Source organism: Carettochelys insculpta, chromosome 26 (genome assembly GCF_033958435.1).
Source record: "Carettochelys insculpta isolate YL-2023 chromosome 26, ASM3395843v1, whole genome shotgun sequence".
Taxonomy (NCBI): domain Eukaryota; kingdom Metazoa; phylum Chordata; order Testudines; family Carettochelyidae; genus Carettochelys; species Carettochelys insculpta.
In genome coordinates this window covers 4136627-4155865 of record NC_134162.1, presented here as the reverse complement: position 1 = coordinate 4155865, position 19239 = coordinate 4136627, and the positions used below count along the sequence as shown (strand labels likewise).

Sequence of the window (19239 nt, the reverse complement as noted above, 5' to 3'; positions counted from 1 at the left end):
GAGGTTAAGAGTTGCCCTGCTGACCCATCACCAATCAGGTGGCCTAGAGCAGACCCCACTGCCCAGAGCTGGCTCTGCTGCAGGCCCTGATCCTTCACGCTAATTAAGCTCCCTTGAGCCACCAGCCCACTGCCTCTCCCACCATCACTGGGGCTAGCCCAGCTATGTTCCTTCCTCCCTCGCCTGTCATTTCTACTCCGCATGACCACTTTATCCAGCCGTAGATCCAGCAAGCCAGAGCACATCCCTCCCAGAGCTTTGTGGCATTCATCCTGTCCTTGCCCCCACCTTGCGTCTCCCATGCTGCTTTGCCTTGGACTGTTTGAAGAGACCTGAGGGCATTCACGTACACCGGAAACCCAGCCTGGCTCTGCGTCATCTGCAAAGGAGAACCCCTTCTGTATCTAAGGGCTCCTGCAGAATAGCCACAGCTGGGGGCCGGGAGGGAGCAGGTCAGCCCAGGTGCCTGAAGAGCCCGATGCAGACAAGGGGACAGGCTGAGTGCAGCCCTCTGAGCCTCAGCGTGCGAAGGGGAGATTACAGTGGCCTTTGGGACGGGCCAGACCCCAATGGGGAAGGCGGCTAGGAAGGGTTAGGGGCCTGGTCTGTGAGTGTTAAGTGCAGTGAGCAGCTGCTCCGCAGGCCAGCAGAGTCCCACACCTCACTCAGGGCACGTCCAAGTGCCAGAGATTGTTTAATGGAAAGAGTCATGAAGACATTAAAAATCTGGCCCTCAGTATTACCAGGAGGAAAGGTTACAGGGCTATGTATAGATATGTACAGCTTCCCTGCGCCACCCCACTGGGGTAGGACAGACAGCAGCCCAGCACCAGATAAGGTCCCTTCTCCACTTCCACCAGGTCCTTGCACCCAGCCTCAGCAGCCCAGCCCTGCTGCCGGCAAGAGTCCAGGCAGCTGCTACCCCAGCTCCGCCCACCGCCAGTGCACACCAGAGCCCACACCCCTCTGACTTAACCCCGAGACTTCTCCCCTCTCGCCATGCCCAGGGAAGCGGACAGGAAAAGGCAGTGCGACGCCCCACCCCCTAGGGGAGTCTCCCTCAGTGGGGGACCGAACCTGGGACTTCAGGTTCTAGAAGAGCAGTGCCCACAGGCCAAAGCTGTAGCAGGCTCAAGCACCACTTGGGGGCTGAGTAGGTGGCAGTGGGTCTGGATTGGCAACAGAACCAGCAGCCGCATCCAACCCCCTGCAGGGAGGCAGAGCAGAGCCCCATCGGAGCCAAGCAGAGGGGCCAAGGAACATGCTTCCCTGGGCAGAGGTTGGACTCTAGTGTCGTGGAGATGGGGCAGGGATCTGTCCTCATGCCCAGACCCCGCAGTAAACAGCAAGGGAGGCAAGTGACCCAGGCTGCACCCAATGCACAAGGGCCCACAGCCGCCTCTTGAGCAGCCGGGATGAAGCCCTGCTGCCACCCGGAGGAGCAGGATGGAACAGCTGTTCTGGGCCGCACAAGCCACACCTGGAACACACCTCCACCTGGATGAGGAAGAGGAGTCCCAGCCATTCCCAGCACCACCCCTTCAGTTCCTTAGCCCCAGCTGAGTCTCGGCAGCGCCCCCTAACGGCACCCAGGCATTATTGCAGCAGCTCTTCCCAGGAGATGGGTCTGGAGAAGACTTCCCTTTCCAGCCACAGATCATAGTTCATCTGGAAGTCCTCCGGCAGCTCCACCCGCTGGCCCAGCACGCTCTGCAAACAGTTATCCACGGGCAGGAAGTCCGGGTTGCTGTGCGCCCGGTCGTAGCGCCGGGAGTTGAAGCGCTCGATGCTGGCGCGCAGGGCGCACTCCTCCGCCTGGAAGTCCCAGGGGCGCGCGTCCAGATCTAGGGCAGAGGGGGGGTGCTTTTAGACCAGGGGTAAGCAGTGTCTGTCTCCCCCTCCCTTCTCGTGGACAGGCAGCTGCCCCAGTCTCTACCTGCGAGGCAGGAGTGTCAGCAGAGGACAAGCCCTTTTGCACAGGAACCCCACGGTCAGGGCTGCCAACGCCCAAGGCTCAAGTCCAGTGGGAGCAAGGGAGGGCACTGGACAGGCAGGGGCTTTACGGCTTTCGGTGCGAGACAAGCCAGCAGGCCAAACTGCTCGGGTGCCACCTCCCCGTGCCATGAGGTGAGCACAACAGCCCAGGGGTCCTACAGTTCCTCATCGCTGATGGATACGAAGAGGAGCGGCTCGGTGCAGCTGGGAGGGCAAATGCAGCCTCCCCAACCTTAGCGTAAAGGTGAAGCTTGCAGAGTTCCACCCCGACCTGTGCCTGCCACGCTCCCAGCATGCAATGCTCCAGCTTTGTCCAACAGCTGCCCTCAGCTTTACTATGGAGACGCCATGGCCCAGCATGCAATGCCTCACCTCCTCTGGTGCATTACGTTTTTTTGGGCAGAGGCAGTGCCCTTTGGGCTCCTGGCCAGGCACCAGCTCGGCTGCTATTGGGCAAAACAGACGGCTGCCCCCTGGGATAAGGGCACCCGCTGGATTCCACCCAACCCCGCCGAAGGAGGCGCCCGCGGCCATGGGAGGGAGGGGGCGGGTACCATTTCCGTAGGCCCAGTCGTCGTTGAGCCGGTGCCGCACTTTCTGGTAGATGGCGGACATGGTCTTCATGTTGCTTTTCCGCCACTGCCGCCCCAGGTACTTGGTCTGCACCTTGAGCAGCTTCAGGACGTAGAGCTGCATCATGGCCTGCTTGACCTTCAGCGCACGCTTCAGGATGGGAGCCGATTTGAACACCACCAGCATCTAGGGGACAGAGGGGTCACGCCGGGGCAGGGGCGCCGAGCCCATCAGTTCCCTGGCACCGGGGCCAGGGCTGGATGGAAGGCTTGGCGCAGACACCACTTGCCTAGGCTTTTAAAGCAACAGCCTTCCACAGCCCACACCCGGCCAGGCCTCGGCCCCTGGCACTCCTGGGCTCCTACTCACCATGGTCCGGGAGTGTTTCCACTTGGTCAGCTTGTTGAGTATCCTCAGGAGGTTTATGCAGGAGAACAGGTTCCGCCAGCAAAACTGATTGTTGTCCCCAGCCTCCTGCAGGCAGAGCGGAGCCAGGCGGGAGGCTGAGCAGCCGGAGAGGGAGGGGCTCACTATCCAGGGCACATCTAAAGGACAGTCCTGCCCTGGTGCTTACTTGATCCCAGTTGCATGGGCAGGAAAGCCTTGGCTGTCCTGGCAAGGCCCAGAGCCACATGCTGGTCTTGCCATGTGAGCTGCCTGCCCTGGGGTAGGAGTGGATCTGCTGGGTGCTTACGGACCTGCTAGACTTCTCAGTGCTGCAGGGAGCTCTCCTGCAGGGCCTGTGCTCTGGCCCTGGCTGGGAAAGGACCTGATGGCCAGGAGGGGGCAGGCCCATGGGTAGCTTGCAGGGCTCAAGGGGTTGCAAGGGAACGCAGGTGCAGGGCCAGGCTCACCAGACTCTCTGCTGTCAGCTCCGGGAGCTCATGCACCACGCAGTACGGGTAATCCAAAACCGAGATGCTGGAAGGACAAGAGATGGCCTCAGCCTCCCTGGCTTGCTGACACCCAGTCTCATGCTTGGGGAGGGGAGAGAGCGGTGGAGTCCCCTGTGCCCTGCAGGACAGCTTCTAGGAAGACACCCACCCCCACCAGGGACAGCTGACTGTGTGTGTACTGAACACAGGTCCCCCTGCTGTGGCGACAGCGACGGCGGAACGCTGCTGGGGATTAAGCAGCAGGGGAAGAAGCGTGCCAGGAAAGATTAAAGAACAGCTACCTTATGGGGACCCCACGGCAGGGGCAGAGCTCTGGGATGGGGAGCAGACGCTGGGGACCCCACGGCAGGAGCAGTGATGGAAGCTGCAAGACATCTCACAACCCGCTTCCTGTCTCAGGCAGGGCCAGTGACAGTGAGGGATCCCATCAGGTACCCCACAAGACACGTGGGTACCCCCGTGCAGGGCCAGGGACAGGGCACCCCACCAAGTTCCACACAACTCGCCTGACCTCCCACAGAGCAGCAGTCCCACCCCACGGCAGAGGCAGCGGAGGGCCTGGCTGCACCCCTGGTTACCTGTTCTTGGCAGTGATGTAGGACATGATGTTCTGATTGAAGAACTTCAGGATGAGCGGGATGCAGTTGGCAAACACCAGGTGCTGGGCCATGTACTCAAACTAGGAGCAAAGAGAAGGCAGGCAGGTGACGGGCAGGCCTGGCCCCCCTCTGGAGCTGCACAGGCCCTGGGGAGCAGCAGGGGTCGGGGCGTTAACCTTGCTCAAGTTTACCTGATAAACATGATTCAGCTTGAAGTGTTTGAGCAGCAGCAGGAGGACGGCAGAAATGGCCTTGACAATGATCTCTTTGTGCCGGTTCACATCCACGCCCAGCTTCATGCTCTGCAGCACTGTGGTCCTGAGGACAAAGCCCCAGTCTCAGGCCCCAGCCTCTGGGGGCGGGTAACCGACCCCCAAGGAGAGGACGGCCAGAGACAGCCATGCCACAACCCCACCAAGGGAGCACAGCTCACAGCTCCTTCCCCTGCTCTCCCTCTTGGCAGTCACCTCCCGGCCGTCCCCTACTGGCCTGTCCTGTATCTCCAGCTCTCAGGCTCCCTTTAATTACCGAATAAGGTTTACATGGTACATTTCACCCCGAAGGTCCCAAGCTGTTCAGCCAACTGACCCCCCGTTTAGTTTGTAGCCGCTCCATCCCACCGGGAAAGGCGGCCGGGCAGAAGGCAGCAGCAGCTCACAGAGCAGGGGACGGTCCCACAGCAGATTGACATTACAGCCCAGACTGGCACGCGGGACTCCCCCAGACCGGAACTAGGCCAGGAGGCCGCACTAACACCCTGGAACCTGCCTCGCCTCACCTCACCTGAAAGATGGCACCTCTGCTGACATAACACGCCTAGTGCTGGCGCAAGGAAGGTGCCTCCTACCGTCATCACCACTGCTGCCTACGCAAGCCTGGGGCTGGTCACTCCTCCAAGTAACAGACCGGCCTACCCCTGCTTAGCGTGAGGGGGCGGACAGAATCCAGGCCCTTTTCCTAGCTTGGAATTAAGACTCGGCCTGAGCACAGGAAACTGAGTCGCCTGCCGCAGGCTGAGACTCCACAGCTCCAGCGTGAGTCAGGCCTTACGGCAAAGCCAGGAGGGGCCTTTACCTACCAGAGACCTAGTCACCTCCACCCCCCACCAGCGTTCACCCCGTCGCGTGCTTCTCTCCTCCCCCGAAACAGACACTCACGGCATCTCTTCCGGCAGGACGTCCGCCAGGATGTTGATGGAATCTGTCTTGGCTTTGGAGGTGGGGGCGGCGGCCAGCAGGATCTTCAGCAGGGCAATCTGGGGGGGCAGCGGAGAGCTGGTGGAAGGCGGGCCAGGCCTCGAGGGCAGGGTAGCACTGACGCAGAGGTGCTTGACTGCCCTCAATTCGGGATGGGTGGGGAAAGGCGAGAGGGGGCACCAGGCAGGCGCCAGAGAGGAAAGGGTCAGGGCTGGGCTCAAGGCACGTGACTAAGCGCATGCCATGAGGCGGGGCACCCGCCAGACGGGTCTGTCGAGCGGAGGGGCCAGCCAAGCACAGCCCAGCAGACCAGGGGAAGAGGAGTGAGCTGGTGTGGTTTGGGCCCATGCAGGAGGGGCTGAGACCACAGGATCAGGCCCAAGCTCAGAGAGCAGAGTCCAGCTGTACTGGTAAAGGCAGGGGAGTGGGAAGAGCCGGGGGGCGGTAGCCTGGGATCAGCAATGCAGCCACAACTCACCATGTACTGGGGCAGGCTGGGAAGGAGGCCCTGGTACAGGGTTTCCGTCGGAACTTGTTCCACTTTCTCTTCCCCCTGGTACAGAGATGAAAGCACCTCCCTGAGCGCGTCCCCAGCCACCCGCCCAGTGAAGGCGCCGACGCAGACTGGGCGCAGGGGACTGGCTGCGTCGTGGCTCAGCAGACAAGACAGGACAAGGCGGCCCCCATGACACGGGCACACCTCTGGGGACAGCCTGGCATGGATCGGAGCTTGGGGGCAGGGGGAGGACCCCACCAGCCACAACAGGCTCCAGCCAGCAGCTACCTCCTCGGGGGATACATGATTGGCAGCATCCCCGGGGACAAACCCCCCACCAAAGGAACCCCAAGAGGCAGCTCCGCAGATTCCCCAGCCAGGGCTCTGGCCCCACCCTGCAGACGCTCCAGAGTGCCCCGGCAGCACTCACCCCTGAGAGTGGCGAGCGCAGGTACTCCTCTTCCAGCTGCACCTGCACCTCCGCGATGGAGGTGTACTTGTGCTGCGCGGAGACAGAACAGGGGAGTGTAAGGACACCAGCCAGCGGCGCAGACTCCCCCATGGTCCCTTCGCTGAGGGCGCACACGCCACCAGCTGCAGCACACCCCGCAGGGAAGGCTTTAAGGGAACTGCACACCGTCATATGGTTTGCTGCCTAGTCGCAAGGGGTTCATTCCAACAGGCAAGCGACTGGAGCTTTCGGGTGACCCTCCCCTGAGCACCACTCTGGGGGCAGCTCTGCTCCTTTGAGAGCTGCCCCAGCAGTGTGGACAGTCGCTGCACCAGGGGAAGGGGCTGCCCTGGTACAGGAGCCCCAGCACAGACAAGGGAAATGAGGGGGGAAGGAGGAGAGGGCAGCTGGAGGCCTGGCCCCCAGATGGGCTGCACAGGCTGGGAGGGTCAAAGGTAAGGGAGAGGCACCCACAGACGAGGGCAGTGGGGAGAGGAGCTCGTGCCAGGGGCGCTCACCTGCTTCAGGGTTCGCACGCTCTCGTGGATGGGTCTGGGCAACCCCACCACTGTGTTGGTGTCACTAGAGAGGGGAAAGAGCTGGACTCAAGATCCATTGTTCTCAGAGGACAGAGAGCCCCTGAGCTGAGGAAGGAGCCAGGTGGGTTCGTGCCCCTCTGCTGTCACCAGCACGTCAGGCTGACATGGGATGAGCCACCGACCAGCTCTGCTAAAACTCACCTCCCCAGCGTGTAACCGATGAACTTGCTGCGGCTGGACTCCAGGAACATCTCGATGTCCTTCTCTCTGGGGGAAGGAGAAGACCATTTACCCTGCGGTCAGGCCCAGGCCTCCCACAGCTGCCGGACTGGAGCACGCCCACGTACTTACAAATGGGAAGGACGATCCAGCCCAGCAGAGCTCTCCTGGGTCAAGTGAGCTTCAGAGCCAGCAAACGTCCCTCCCCCACTCCACAGGGCCCCAGGAGGACCCCACCCACCAGGTGAGTGCCAGAGAACAGCACCACAACCTGGGACCCTTCTCAGCAGCAGAGCCATCTATTGAGCATTGCATCCGCTCTCAGTTCTGCAGCACAGAGAGAATCCCCAGCCCCAATCCAGCTCAGCTACAGGCCTCTCGTAGCTGGGGAGAGACGCCCTTCCTCTGGCCCAGACCTGCTGTTGTTGGGGGGACGGGGGGGAGGACTGCCCACCCACTTAGCCCGGCCCACACCCGCTGCTCCCAGGGCTGCAGTAGCTCCTAGTCAGGCTGGGTTGGGGCCAGAGCCTCCTTCCCCGACTCACACCCCATCTCGTCCCTCAGATGACAGCCAGGCTGGGCTCCAGCACAGAGCACAACCAGACAATGCCAATGCCCCAGAGGCTCCTGACACTGGGATACTGGGCCTCCACAGCCCTGCGGCTGGCCAGGTCCTAGAGGGTCCCATCTTCATCCCACAGGGCACGGGAACCCGTCTTTCACTTTAACCATCACCACTCAGTGCTGAAGGCAGAACGCACCAGAGGCCTGGCCTGGGGTCACTCCCAGCAGCCCCAAGCAGACAACTCACCTGACCTTGGGAGCCCAGGGCAGCCCCTTTGGGCAGGTAAGTCTGTCCGTGGGCGGGTGCTGGATGGATGGTGGCATCACCTCGTCTCGTTCCAGTGGGAATGGTTCTCCCTCGAGGCTGCTGTCATCATCGTTCTCCTCCTCTTCCTCCCGGGGGTCGTCGGCTTTGTAGGGGTCCCGTTCGTTGAAGGCATCCAGGTTGTCTTGCTTAATCAGAGCCTGGGACCAAGAGAGAAGGTGGCTGAGCAGGCAGCGGGTGAACTGGGGAGACAGGAACTCGGGCGCTCAGCAGCCCTAGATCACACCTGCCTGCCCAGCGTGCCTCGGGCATGGAGCTGGCTGCCCAGCATTAGTCTTGTGGTCTCACTAGCCCCTCGAGGGCAAGGGCATGATCCCCGCACTAGGACCTCATCCCCTCCCAGCCCCAAGCTCACCTTGTGCTCCCGCCGGCCGCGTTTCTGCTGCTGTTCGATCAGGTCAGAGGCAGAGGCGGGTGGGGACGCGGCCCTCATGTTGCGGATCACTTGGATGCTGTCCTCAGGAAGGGGTGGGAGGCCCAGGATCTCCCGTTTCTCTGCCTTCATGGCTTGGAGCTCCTCAAAACCTCCCAGAGTGCACTGCAAGAGACACCCCCTCTGTGATGTGACTGCAGGGACAGGCAGCTGCCAGCCACACACTGTACAGGACTGACCTGCTGCTCATTCCACAGGCAGAAAGTCCCCATGATCCAGTCCCAGGGACGATGAGCCTTGCCCGTAAAGCCACCCCCGCAGGGGTGCTGTCATTTAGGTTCTGTCTAGGCTAGAATGTCAGACACTGGATTCTGGCAGCCAAAAAGCCAATGGACAGAAAGCTGGGACAGGCGCCACAGAGCTAGCAAAGTCACAGCTGCACTTTCCTTTGGTCAACAGGCCATTCAGGAAAGGGAACGATCGAGAGAGGGGAGCGCAGAGCTGCAGCTCAGAAGCGCTAATCCCACCTCTATGACCCTGAGCATCTAAAACTCTTGGCGCTTCAGTTCCGTCTCCCACATGGGGCCAACGCTGCTGACAGGCCTCCCCACGGAGCGAGAGGGACTCTGCGGCACACGCGGACCACGAAACGCACTGGGACGCAGCCTCAGGACCCTACCACTCCACCTCCTCTGTAGCCATGGAGGGTTTGCTACAAGAACCCACCAGTGTTCAACACTGGAGTTAGAGGCTGCAGGATGTCGGCGTGATCCTTGTTATTCGTATCTGGAAGGCGCCTTCAGCTCTGAGAGCCGGTGATGTGTTTAGCAATACGGGGAGAGGGAAATCTAACAGAAAAAATCAACCCTGCTAATAGCTTCCTGAGACCGGAGTGTGGAATTTCACCGCTCCAAGCCCTGGCCCACACTAGGGACTGCCTACATCACAGCGTTACTAAGAGCAACACGGTGTTGCTCTCACACACAGCGTCCAGCTAGTTCTCACATAGCTCCTAAATGCCAGGCTGGTACAACATGACTGCCTGAGAGCAAAGACCTCCCAGGCCTGTTCCAACGCTTAATATCACTCACTGTTGAACAGGCGTGTCTTCTTTTCAGTCTGAATTTGTCCAGCTTCAGTTTCCAGCCACCGGATGCTACAAGACCTCCCTCTGGTAGATCAAGCACCCCGCTATTAAATTTTCATTCCTCACGCACATTCTTATGGACTGACATCAAGTCACCTTTAACCTTCTCTTTGTTGAGCTGAACAGATTGGGGTCCTTGAACCTATCGCTCTCCGGCATCGTGTCTAATCCTTTATTCGTTCTCATGGTTCTTCTCTGACTCCTCCGCAATTCATCCACATCCTTACTGAATTACGGACATCGAACCAGGCCACAGGATTCCAGCCACGCTTGCACCAAGGCCATGCTCAGAGGTAAAATAACTTCTGTGCCCTTACTGGAAATTCCCCTGTTTAGGCAGCCAAGGATGCATCAGCTAGTTTGGCAGAACATTGTACCAGCAGCTCACGTTCAGCTGAACGTCCATCACAATCCACAAATCTTTTTCAAGGTTGCTGCTTCCCACCTCGCATCCCCCATCCCATCAGCGTGACCCACAGTCTTTGTTTCTAGAGGAACACATTTACATTTCGCTGTATTAAAAGGCACATCGTTTGCTTACTCCCAGCTTCCCAAGCAATCCAGATTGCTCTGAACCAGGTGACTGGCTCTCTTCAGTCTCTACTGCTTGCCCAGCTTTTGTGCCATTTGCAAAACACATCAGTGATGGTTTTGTTTTCTTCCAGGCCCAAGATAAAAGGGCCAAATAAGCACATGCACTGGTGGTCTGTTCACAGAGACTCAGCTGTACCTCAGGGCAGAGCTAGCAAAGGACAAGACAGTCAGTGCCCCTTTATGCACTCCCAGCCAAGTGGGCCCACTCAGGAAAGACTCACAAAGATGATGGCTTTAGCAAACACAGGCTGGCCCCCTGCTCGCACCAGGGGTTTCTTACCAGCACAGTTTTCCAGAGCAGCAGCAGCACCTTCTTCATGGGGAAGTGCGGGGCATGGCCGCTGCAGAACTTGGTCACCATTCCGAAGAGCATCACAGAAAATGGCTCGTTGTTATACAGCGGGGCCCCTGGAAGCAGACACACCTGTGACAGCCACGCTCGCCTGAGCAACCCCTGCCCTCCCATCAGAACCCCCTACTCGCAGGAGAGATCCTGCATGTTCCTACCCTCCTCCTCATCCCATCCTTTACACTCTCACCCCTGCCCGCATCTTTCCTCCAGCCGGCTCCTTCCCTGCCTGCGGAAGCCCACCACCCCCTGTATTTACTTACTAATAACTCAGAGGGGGCCAGGTCGGCCCCAGGGACCAGCCTCCTCCTTAGCCACAGCCCAGGCAATGGGAACCCTGGCTAACTTTGCTCTGCCACCTCCTGTGTGGCTTAGCCCTGCCCCAGTGGAATCCTCTGGTAACGGCAAAAGGAGCTCATCTCCACGGCCCATTCAGGCCTCAGCTGATTTGCCAAGACAGACGAGAAGGAGCATTGGCAATCGATTCTGCAGAGGGCCACAGGTCTCCTGGGAACGGGAATGGGCCCCAGCAACTCTCACAGCCCACTGAACTGCCGTGACGGGAGGAGAACCAACTGGGCCAGGCCCCAGCTCATCACCTGGAAGCTACCAGCCGGGACGCTGCAGGGGAAGCTCCTACCTAGCTCTGCTCGAAAGGTCTGCCTCATCGTCTTCCACTCGAGCTTGTCTCCCTCAGCCTCCTGCCGGACAGTCTCAACGATCAGGTACATGATGTTCAGCAGCACCCTGCAAACCGCAGAGAGTTTGTCAGAGAGTCCCATGGGATGACAGTGCAGGCCTCAGAGGAGCCGCCTATCGCCTGCAGGGTCCAACACCACTTAGAACGGCAGAATCATGCTCTGCTCCTGTTTGTTAACGCCCCGCGGGAGGAACACGTCCGGCTCCGGGAGAGGAGAGCCAGATACTGGCGCTGGGATTAGAAACTCTCTGGGGGAATGTTACCCAACCAGCAGGTCCTGGCCACCAGGGCAGGGAAAGGACCACAAGCTGTTGTAAACCAAGTGTTCACTAACGCAAAGGAAACTTTTTCCCCTCCCCACACAGCTCCTGCAAGGTCAAAGAGTTTAAGACCAGAAGGGTCCGCTGATGCTCAGTCTGACCAGTTGTGTGTTGCAGGCCAATCAGCCCTGCACACAGCCAATGACCAGAATTAGACCAAAGCACCACAGCCCTCAGAAGACAGTCTTGTGTGCCACAGGCACAGACCTGGTCACAGACTCCCTCTGGTAACACACAAACTAACCTAGGATCTAGGCTCCAATCCGTACCACTGATCCACCCTCTACTCGAAGCAAACAAAAGAGGGTTGTGACAATTTCTAACTTCGGGTCACCAACCTGAAAAGGCTGAGAGAGTGTTCCTGAGCGCTCACTCCTCACCCCTCTGGCGGCTTCTGAGCCAGTATTAGCAATTCACTGCATACATGGACTGGGTTAGGAGACAGTCTGACCCTACAGGGCAAGTGCTATTGGGCCATCAATCCAGCCTCCAGCAGTAGCCTGTGTTTAGTCCTGCAGAGATGTTAATGCTGCTTAGCAGGAGTACAGCATTTTTTGCTCATGGCGGTCTACACGTTTTAACAAAGGCGGGTGGCATTAGACCCATTTTATAGGTGGGGTAAATGTGGCACAAAGAGACCACAGTGAGTCTGAGAATAGCACCCAATTGCCAGGAAACGAATCCCATAATGCACCTAGCAAAGCTCTTTTCTGAACCCCAAGGCCTTTGGCTGGGACCCTGACACCTGGCCTGTCCCTCCTCTTCCAAACAAACTTCACTCACCTCAGATCCGTGCTGTCGGCCAGGGAGATGGCAGGTTTCCTCACGGCACTGCTGCAGGCAGCGCTGTTACTGAGAGGGAAAAGAGAATCAGCCCTGCCCACCAGGTTGCCCTCATCTCCCTCTGGGAAAATGCAGCTTGGATGGTTTAACATCACTGTAAACCTCTAATGAAAACACACGGGGGAGCTGATCACTGCAGCCAGGCTCTGACGCTACCAGGCTCTGCTGATGCCACACACTGGCAACCTCCAGATCAATTCAGTGCCACAGGGAGTGAGCTCAGAGCTCCTCACATTTGAGGAAATTAGCCACAGCCCAGAGTATTGAGACCAAGGACTGAATGGGCTGCACTGAAGGCCTAGCTCCAGGACTGGTATGAAACAGGCTGAAGCTTGCAAAACTTAACTACTGCTTCCACCACGCCTGGTCCTTAGAGACGGGGCCCTGTCTGACTCCCTCTGAAGTCAGCAGAAGTCTTCCCACTAACGGACAGAAACTAGACTGGGAACAGAGTGAGCCTCTTTCCCAGACTGGACGAATATCCAGGCAGAACCGTTCATGATCGCATTATCAAAACCCCTTGGGCCCAACTTTTCACAGCCCCAGCTTCTGGGTACTCACTCAATCTCCATGTTCAAAAGCTCCACCAAAGCATTGAAAGTACCAACTTCCAGCAGCAAGAAAATGTTATAGCGCATCCAGGCCTGTACTTCTGCCTCAGAGCCGCACTCTCCAAAGGTGCCTGTAAGAACGTTAGCATTGGATCACCTTTCCACTGAGCATCACAGCAGCACACCCCATAGACAGCCCAGAGAGCCCACACAAATCAGATCCACGTCTTACAGTCAGCAAGATGGGCACTGGGAGGGGGAGGGACTTGCTCCAGGGCTCAGGAAAGAAAAAGTAAATTAGAGGCTGAGCTGGGCAAAGAAGCCAACGACCTACCGTTCCGGTGGCCCGTCTACTGGGTTAGGAGCTGGACAAAAGCATTTAAGAGAAATTATCCATTTGGATTTAAAGATTTCCCCCAAAGCATTTGCTACCTCAACTTTGCCACATGGAGGAAGTGCAGGCGAACCGGGGCCAGATTCTGGCCCATAGATGCTGATCTAAGGCTCATTTGCATGGCCCCATGCTGCCCAAAGACATAGGGGACATGCCCAGGGCTAGGAGAGGCAGAAGCCATAGTGCTCAGCACCACAGCCATTCTGGGCTACTGGCAGCCAAAGGGGAACTACCACGAGCCCCCACCTGCTCTTAACTTGACTGGGGCCACATCAGTGCGGGCAGAATGTGGGTACAGCAAAGATGGCTTAAACAACATGTTATAATTGTAAGCATTACTATTATTAGAGGCACCTTTCCACACCTTAAATCAGCCTTTGCCCCAGACCTTCCCAGGTTACTTCTGTGCTGCACTTCAGAACCGAGCCTATGAGCACGAACCCAACTAGAAATAAAGGTGAAACTGCCTATTTGATTTTGCTGTCCGAGCTGAGTAAAATGAACAAGATGCCAAGAGCACAGATAATTAGTTCAGCTCTGACAGTTGCAGGTGTGGCCAGGGACATGCGAGGGAAGCTGGTTACAAGAGATGGTTTCTAACCTAAGTGTCCGTTTAATACAGATTCAACACAGACAAGTTAACAGGACCAACTCTTCTGCCAATACCGTAACACACCTTGTGCAACATAGAGGATGGCTCGGGCCACCTTGAGCCTCTTCTCCCTGGCAGTGACCTCCAGCCCATCAAGGAGCCGCATGGCATGGGTACGGTGCTGATTGTTGTCCAGCTCGCTCCATTTTTTATCCAGCACTGAAAAGCCAAATATAACTAATTTTAGGAGATGTTTCTCCCAGCAGCTGGAAAGGGAGGCGTATTCCTTCGCTTCTCTAAAAGCCACTGAACTATAAAGCAGTTACAGCTGCAATTCTTCCAAAGGATATAAAATGAAGAGAAGAAATTCAAAGCATTCAGCAAAAAGGAACAGCCAAACTCTCAGTTTGGACTGGGCACTGATCACAGCTGTGAGACAAAGGATAGGATCACTGAGGGGCCAGGAGAAAGGAACAGTCTAAAGCCTCCTAATGTAGGACAAGACAAATCAGGCTCATCTGTCTGAATCCACGTCAGCGGTGATCAGAAGTCAGTACAGTCAACAACCTTCATAAAATGAAAACAAAAAAGCAGTCCAGTAGCACTTTAAAGACTAATAAAATTATTTGTTGGGTCATGAGCTTTTATGGGACAGACCCACTTCTGCAGATCATAGCTGGGTTCTGGTATGGTTATGATCTGAAGAAGTGGGTCTGTCCCACGAAAGCTCATCAGCTAATAGATTATTTTTATTAGTCTTTAAAGTGCTACTGGACTGCTTTTTTGTTTTGATAGTATATAGACGAGCACGGCTTTCTCTCTGTTACCATTCATAAAATGAGATAGTTGTTCTTAATGGACAGACTTCCACATTTTACAGAACAGCCACAGTTGGCACGAATTAACTGCCCAGCACACTTTGATAGACTAAGTAAGGAGTGGGTCATGGGCACTACCCTACTCCTCCTGCTCCAGTTTACAGGACACCTAAGTGTCTCCTTCTGCAAACATTTGTCAGCAAACATTACCTACGGTAAACAAGGAATCAACGCACATGGCTGGTTCCTTCCTTCTAGGACAGGGATAATAGCACTTCAATACTATTTCTTCCTGTTTATTATCTTCTACAGCTGACAATTCAGCATAATGGAAAGTTTGAATAGGCAAGGCAGACCCCACAGAGAATGGCAGATGACACAGTAGATTGGTGCAGAGCTAGTCTACAGAAACTAAGCCACTCCGCACTGGACCAGGGAAATAGCGAGGGAGGCATTGGACACCAATGGGTGCTGAGCCCATGGTTATTGATGATGACAACGACAACGGACAGGTGATAACACCTCCAGAGTGCAACATGGGAGAGAGAAGAGAATTCTCTTACCATGGACCCTAAAATCCTCCTCAAAGCATTTTCGATTCAGCTGGAACTCCGGACCCTCCGTGTAACTGTAGAGTTCTGCCAAGAGATCATCAAGGTGTTTGACTGTTGCCAATTTCACGTCTGCATTCAACTAGAAAACACCTCAGTTCTCAACTGTGAAACTGTACCTCAGTCCTATCATTCTTGAAGCTTATTGTAATCTGAGATCATTAGAATCTCTGTGGTTTGACTTGTCTATTGGAAACTGCTGTCATGGGTTTCTCTCTGCTCAAACTATTTCTATTCATTTTTAATTTTCTTTTAAAAACGGTTTCTCACATCTGAAGTTTTATCTAATCACAGGCTCAAAACACAAGAGAACTCAAACAATGCTTAACCTAAGTGAAACTCAATAGACATTTTTATCTTTAAAATATTATTCCAAGTGGAAAGGGTTTAGCTGGATGTAAGCTTCTCAAGTGGGATCCAAACACTACATCCATTAGCAGGAAAATCTTAAAAGTCTGAAACTGACCAACAAATCTAGTGAAATTGATTAGCTGACTGTCTAACACAGAAAATATAAAAAGAAAAACAGCATATATGGCAAAAACTATGATTAGTTAATTAAAGCTAATAGGATTTTAACATAGCATTATTAATGAAGCTAAAAACAATCATATGAAAATAAATTGTTTTCAAGTTAATGCTATTCTACTAATGAGCAATGAGCAAAAAAAAGTGTTAATTTAACCATTAGGTTCAATGTCCTTACCTGAAAGCTCTGCAGACCATTTATCTGTATCTGCATATTCGAACTCCAAATCAGGGGATTCGGAATAGCCCTGACAGCAGAAAGAAAACAACTTTAACGAGTCACTGTTCATTAAGATATTCACTATCCATAGCTTACAAAATTCATCCAGGGGTAAGTTCAGTACTCTGTTTTCAGTCTAACAGTTATGAAATTTATCAGCACATCAAAAGTCCCAAGGTAACTTACTAAGATGTCTTCTGCTTTTTAACTGAGTGTAATATTCATCTTATCCAACTGCGTAATGTTGGTCTGTGCTGTTGAACAATCATGTTCCACTGGATTGCACGTCAGTGGTGAGGAATCCCTGTCTGCATACAACTTATAAAGCACTTTGAGACCTTGTTATCCCCACCCTTGCTCTGGCTTATTTATACGTGGCCCTGCAGATTTCCAAGACCAGCATCTGATGAAGTGAGTCTGTACTCAAGAAAGCTCATGCTCAAAACTTTTCTGTTAGTCTATAGGTTGCCACAGGACCCTTCGTTGCGGTTTGTAGCAAAAGGCTCTGCATAAAATATTATATATCTACATGCTTATTTAATCCTAAAATTGAAGCAGACTATTTGGAAAACGGGCTCTCAGCTCTTGTTAATTTAAAACAAATATGAATCACTCTGAAAATCTTGGGTGTTAGCACCCTCCAAATTCTCATCCTTGTCTTTAGGTAGTAACAGGAAATAAACATTAACTCACTAATGCTGAGAGTGGAAGCAATATTACAGAGACTGGAAAAAGATCTGCACTGTAACAAGATGCATTAACTTTAAAAGAAAGGCACACAGCTATTTCTTTTAAGTAAGTCATCAACATGTTCCCTTGGCCAAGCTTTACATTAATCTTGTGTCATTTGCTATCAGAGGGGAGGATGCATATTCACCTTTGGGACTGGGATCAAATGAAACCGCCACATTCTTTATTCATTTTTAAGCTGTGGTTCTCAGACTAGCATTGTGGGCCATTTAGGCAGCAGTCTCTGGGTTATGTGGACCACATCCACACAAGGTGCATGTTACCTGTGTGGTCCAAAGGATGTCACATGGGCTGCAACTGCTACCTGACTAGGACACAACCAACCCATGGGTTGAGAACCTGCGTGTTAAGGAGTTGTTTGGACTGGGAGTCCATCTGCCGGATACGGACCAAGTAGGGATGTTAACATTTAACCAGTAAGCCTCACCCTAAATGAATGAGGATTACTGCTTACAGTTAACTGGTAAGGGTGGGAGCAGCCCCCCTGCCCACTCCAGACAGGGGGGTTGCCCATTGGAGCAGCTCCTGACCAAGGTGGCCCTGTGGGGGAGTAAGGGACGACCGGAGAGGCCCCACTGTCATGGACAGGGGATGCTCCAGCCAAGCCTGAATAGCCCTAGTGCCCAGAGAGACACAGGCGGTGGCCCTTCCAGCCCAGCAGGGCAGGAGCGGCCTCCCCAGACACCCCTACCCCACTGAAGCAGTTAACTAAATGGATTTTACTTTTCTAGGACCAAGTCACCTTTTGTGTGCGAGACTGAGACTGATCCCTCCCAACACAGATGCCACTCACCTGAGGGAGGGGCTCGGGGCAGCTCTGAATACCCCCCACAACCACAGCAGGGACCCCAGGAGCGGGGCAATTCAAAACATGCTGGGCACTTACCAGCCTGGCACCCCAGCCACCCCCAGGCCTGGCACACGGACCTGGCAGCGTGGCACCTCCCCAGGATGCCGAGAGCCGCACCTGCTGGTGAGCGGGTACGGGGGGCTCCAGGTGTGTAACCCCCACACAGGGCTGAGGTTGACCCCTGACACCAACAGGCCTGGCCCAGGAGAGGCCGATACCAGGGAAGGGGATTGGACCGGTACCAAGACCCGGTGGGGGGGGGGGGCGGATTCAGACCCGTTTACACCCCAGAGCCGAGACCCTGGGGCAAGAGTCAGACTGGGTGGGGGAGGGGCCTGCTCCAGTCGGAACCGAACCGACCCGAACCGCCAGCTTCGGAGCCCTTCAGCCCCTGGAACCGCCCTGCCGCCCCCAGGCCGTTCGGAACCGGCTCCGCCCCGTCCCGTCCCGCCCGCCGACCGATCGGAACCGGCCCGGCGGGCCAGGGCCGCTCTCAGACCTCAGAGTCCTTGCGCTGGTTGCGGTTGAACTCGCGGCCCTTCCCGGCCGGCGGCGGCGGCGGCGGCCCGCCCCGCTGCTTGTTGTTCACGATCAGCGGCCCCGGCCCCCCGCAGCCAGCGACACAGCCCGGCTCCATCTTCGCCCGCCCCGCCCTCCTGCGCGGGGCCGCTCTGGCGAGAACTCCTCCCTGGCTCGCGAGATCTGCTCGTACCGACGGCCATCGTGGGTGTGGCGCGAGCGGGGCAGCCATGTCGGGTGTGGCACTCGGTCACGAGAGCGTGGGACACCGCCGGCAGCCATGTTAGGAGTGGCGGAAGCAGCTACCGTCACACTTGCTGTACCCTGTGGTGATTTTGGTTAGATTGCTGGGTGCAAGAGGCTGATCCAGATGGGTGAAGCCTCTGTCCCTCTGGAAACTTCCTGCTACTTATAGCTGAGTTCACAGCTCTTTCAGGCTTTCCAGAATCCTATTTTAACTCAGCCACCATCCAGCTGCTGCATCACCCCACCATAGGGCTGCTGCTTTACTTCACATTTAATACTAGGTGTGCTGATCACCCCCAAATTCCCCCTGCTGCCTCCGGTACCACTGCAGGGTCTATGGGATGGCAGGGCTATGTACACCTGTGCACACTGGTTCCCTATTTACACATCATTGATAATCAATGTCTCATTTACTAGGACTGAACCAGAAGCAAGTCTATCTGCTCAGAGAGAGTAGCACTCAAACCTAGCACAGCCACTGAGAAGTACAGCCACTGCGTTAGCCTGCATTATACTCAGGACTTCTGCAGGCAAAAGCCAGTCTCAGTCTCCAGGCAGTGGGATTCTAGGGCTCTACTGCTTGCTTAAGTGAGCCTCTGCTCTGAGGAACGGTGCATTAGGAAGGGAGTTTCCTGTCCTTCATTGATTTGATCATTTCTACCAACCCCATTTCAGTGATGGGACTGTCATTGAACTAAGTACCCCTCTTACTTGAGATCACTTTAGGCTCCTGCAAAATGGGCCTGGGCCAGGCTCAAAGCAAGCATGTCTCTCTAAGCCCCTCCACCCAGCCCAGCTACTTCCCTCCCACTCCTCAATATCATTAGTCCCCTGTTACAGACAGGACAAGACATAGAAAAGGGAAGCAACTTGCCCAGTATCGTCAGCAGGTCAGTGGCAGAGCTGGGATTAAAACCAATGGCTCCTGACTCTCAACCAGTGGAAGTAATGTAACCCTTAACCCCTGCCAGCCCTGTGTCT

The 19239-nt window shown here is 55.4% G+C and overlaps 1 protein-coding gene across 1 annotated transcript; it reads right to left on the bottom strand.

Moving 5' to 3' along the window:
- Nucleotides 1–665: 665 nt before the first annotated feature.
- Nucleotides 666–18144, bottom strand: STRIP1 (striatin interacting protein 1). Its single transcript, XM_074977559.1, has 21 exons — nt 17993–18144; nt 15852–15921; nt 15098–15172; nt 13801–13935; nt 12741–12861; nt 12120–12188; nt 10957–11063; nt 10248–10375; nt 8209–8391; nt 7776–7993; nt 6947–7012; nt 6725–6788; nt 6186–6257; nt 5738–5812; nt 5221–5318; nt 4255–4381; nt 4043–4143; nt 3423–3489; nt 2938–3042; nt 2550–2754; nt 666–1844 (listed from the first exon to the last, which is right to left on the bottom strand). Exons 1-21 carry the CDS (start codon nt 18128–18130, stop codon nt 1597–1599), a joined length of 2472 nt encoding a protein of 823 aa, XP_074833660.1. The 5' UTR covers nt 18131–18144; the 3' UTR covers nt 666–1596.
- Between the last annotated feature and the right edge of the window lie 1095 nt (nt 18145–19239).

Excerpts from the sequence above, each read along its gene's own strand:
- STRIP1 (XM_074977559.1), bottom strand. The coding sequence starts at position 18,130 with ATGGAGCCGGGCTGTGTCGCTGGCTGCGGGGGGCCGGGGCCGCTGATC. Across the intron at positions 12,862-13,800 it reads CATCCTCTATGTTGCACAAG|GCACCTTTGGAGAGTGCGGC; the intron begins GTGTGTTACGGT and ends ACGTTCTTACAG. Across the intron at positions 3,490-4,042 it reads TACATCACTGCCAAGAACAG|CATCTCGGTTTTGGATTACC; the intron begins GTAACCAGGGGT and ends TTGTCCTTCCAG.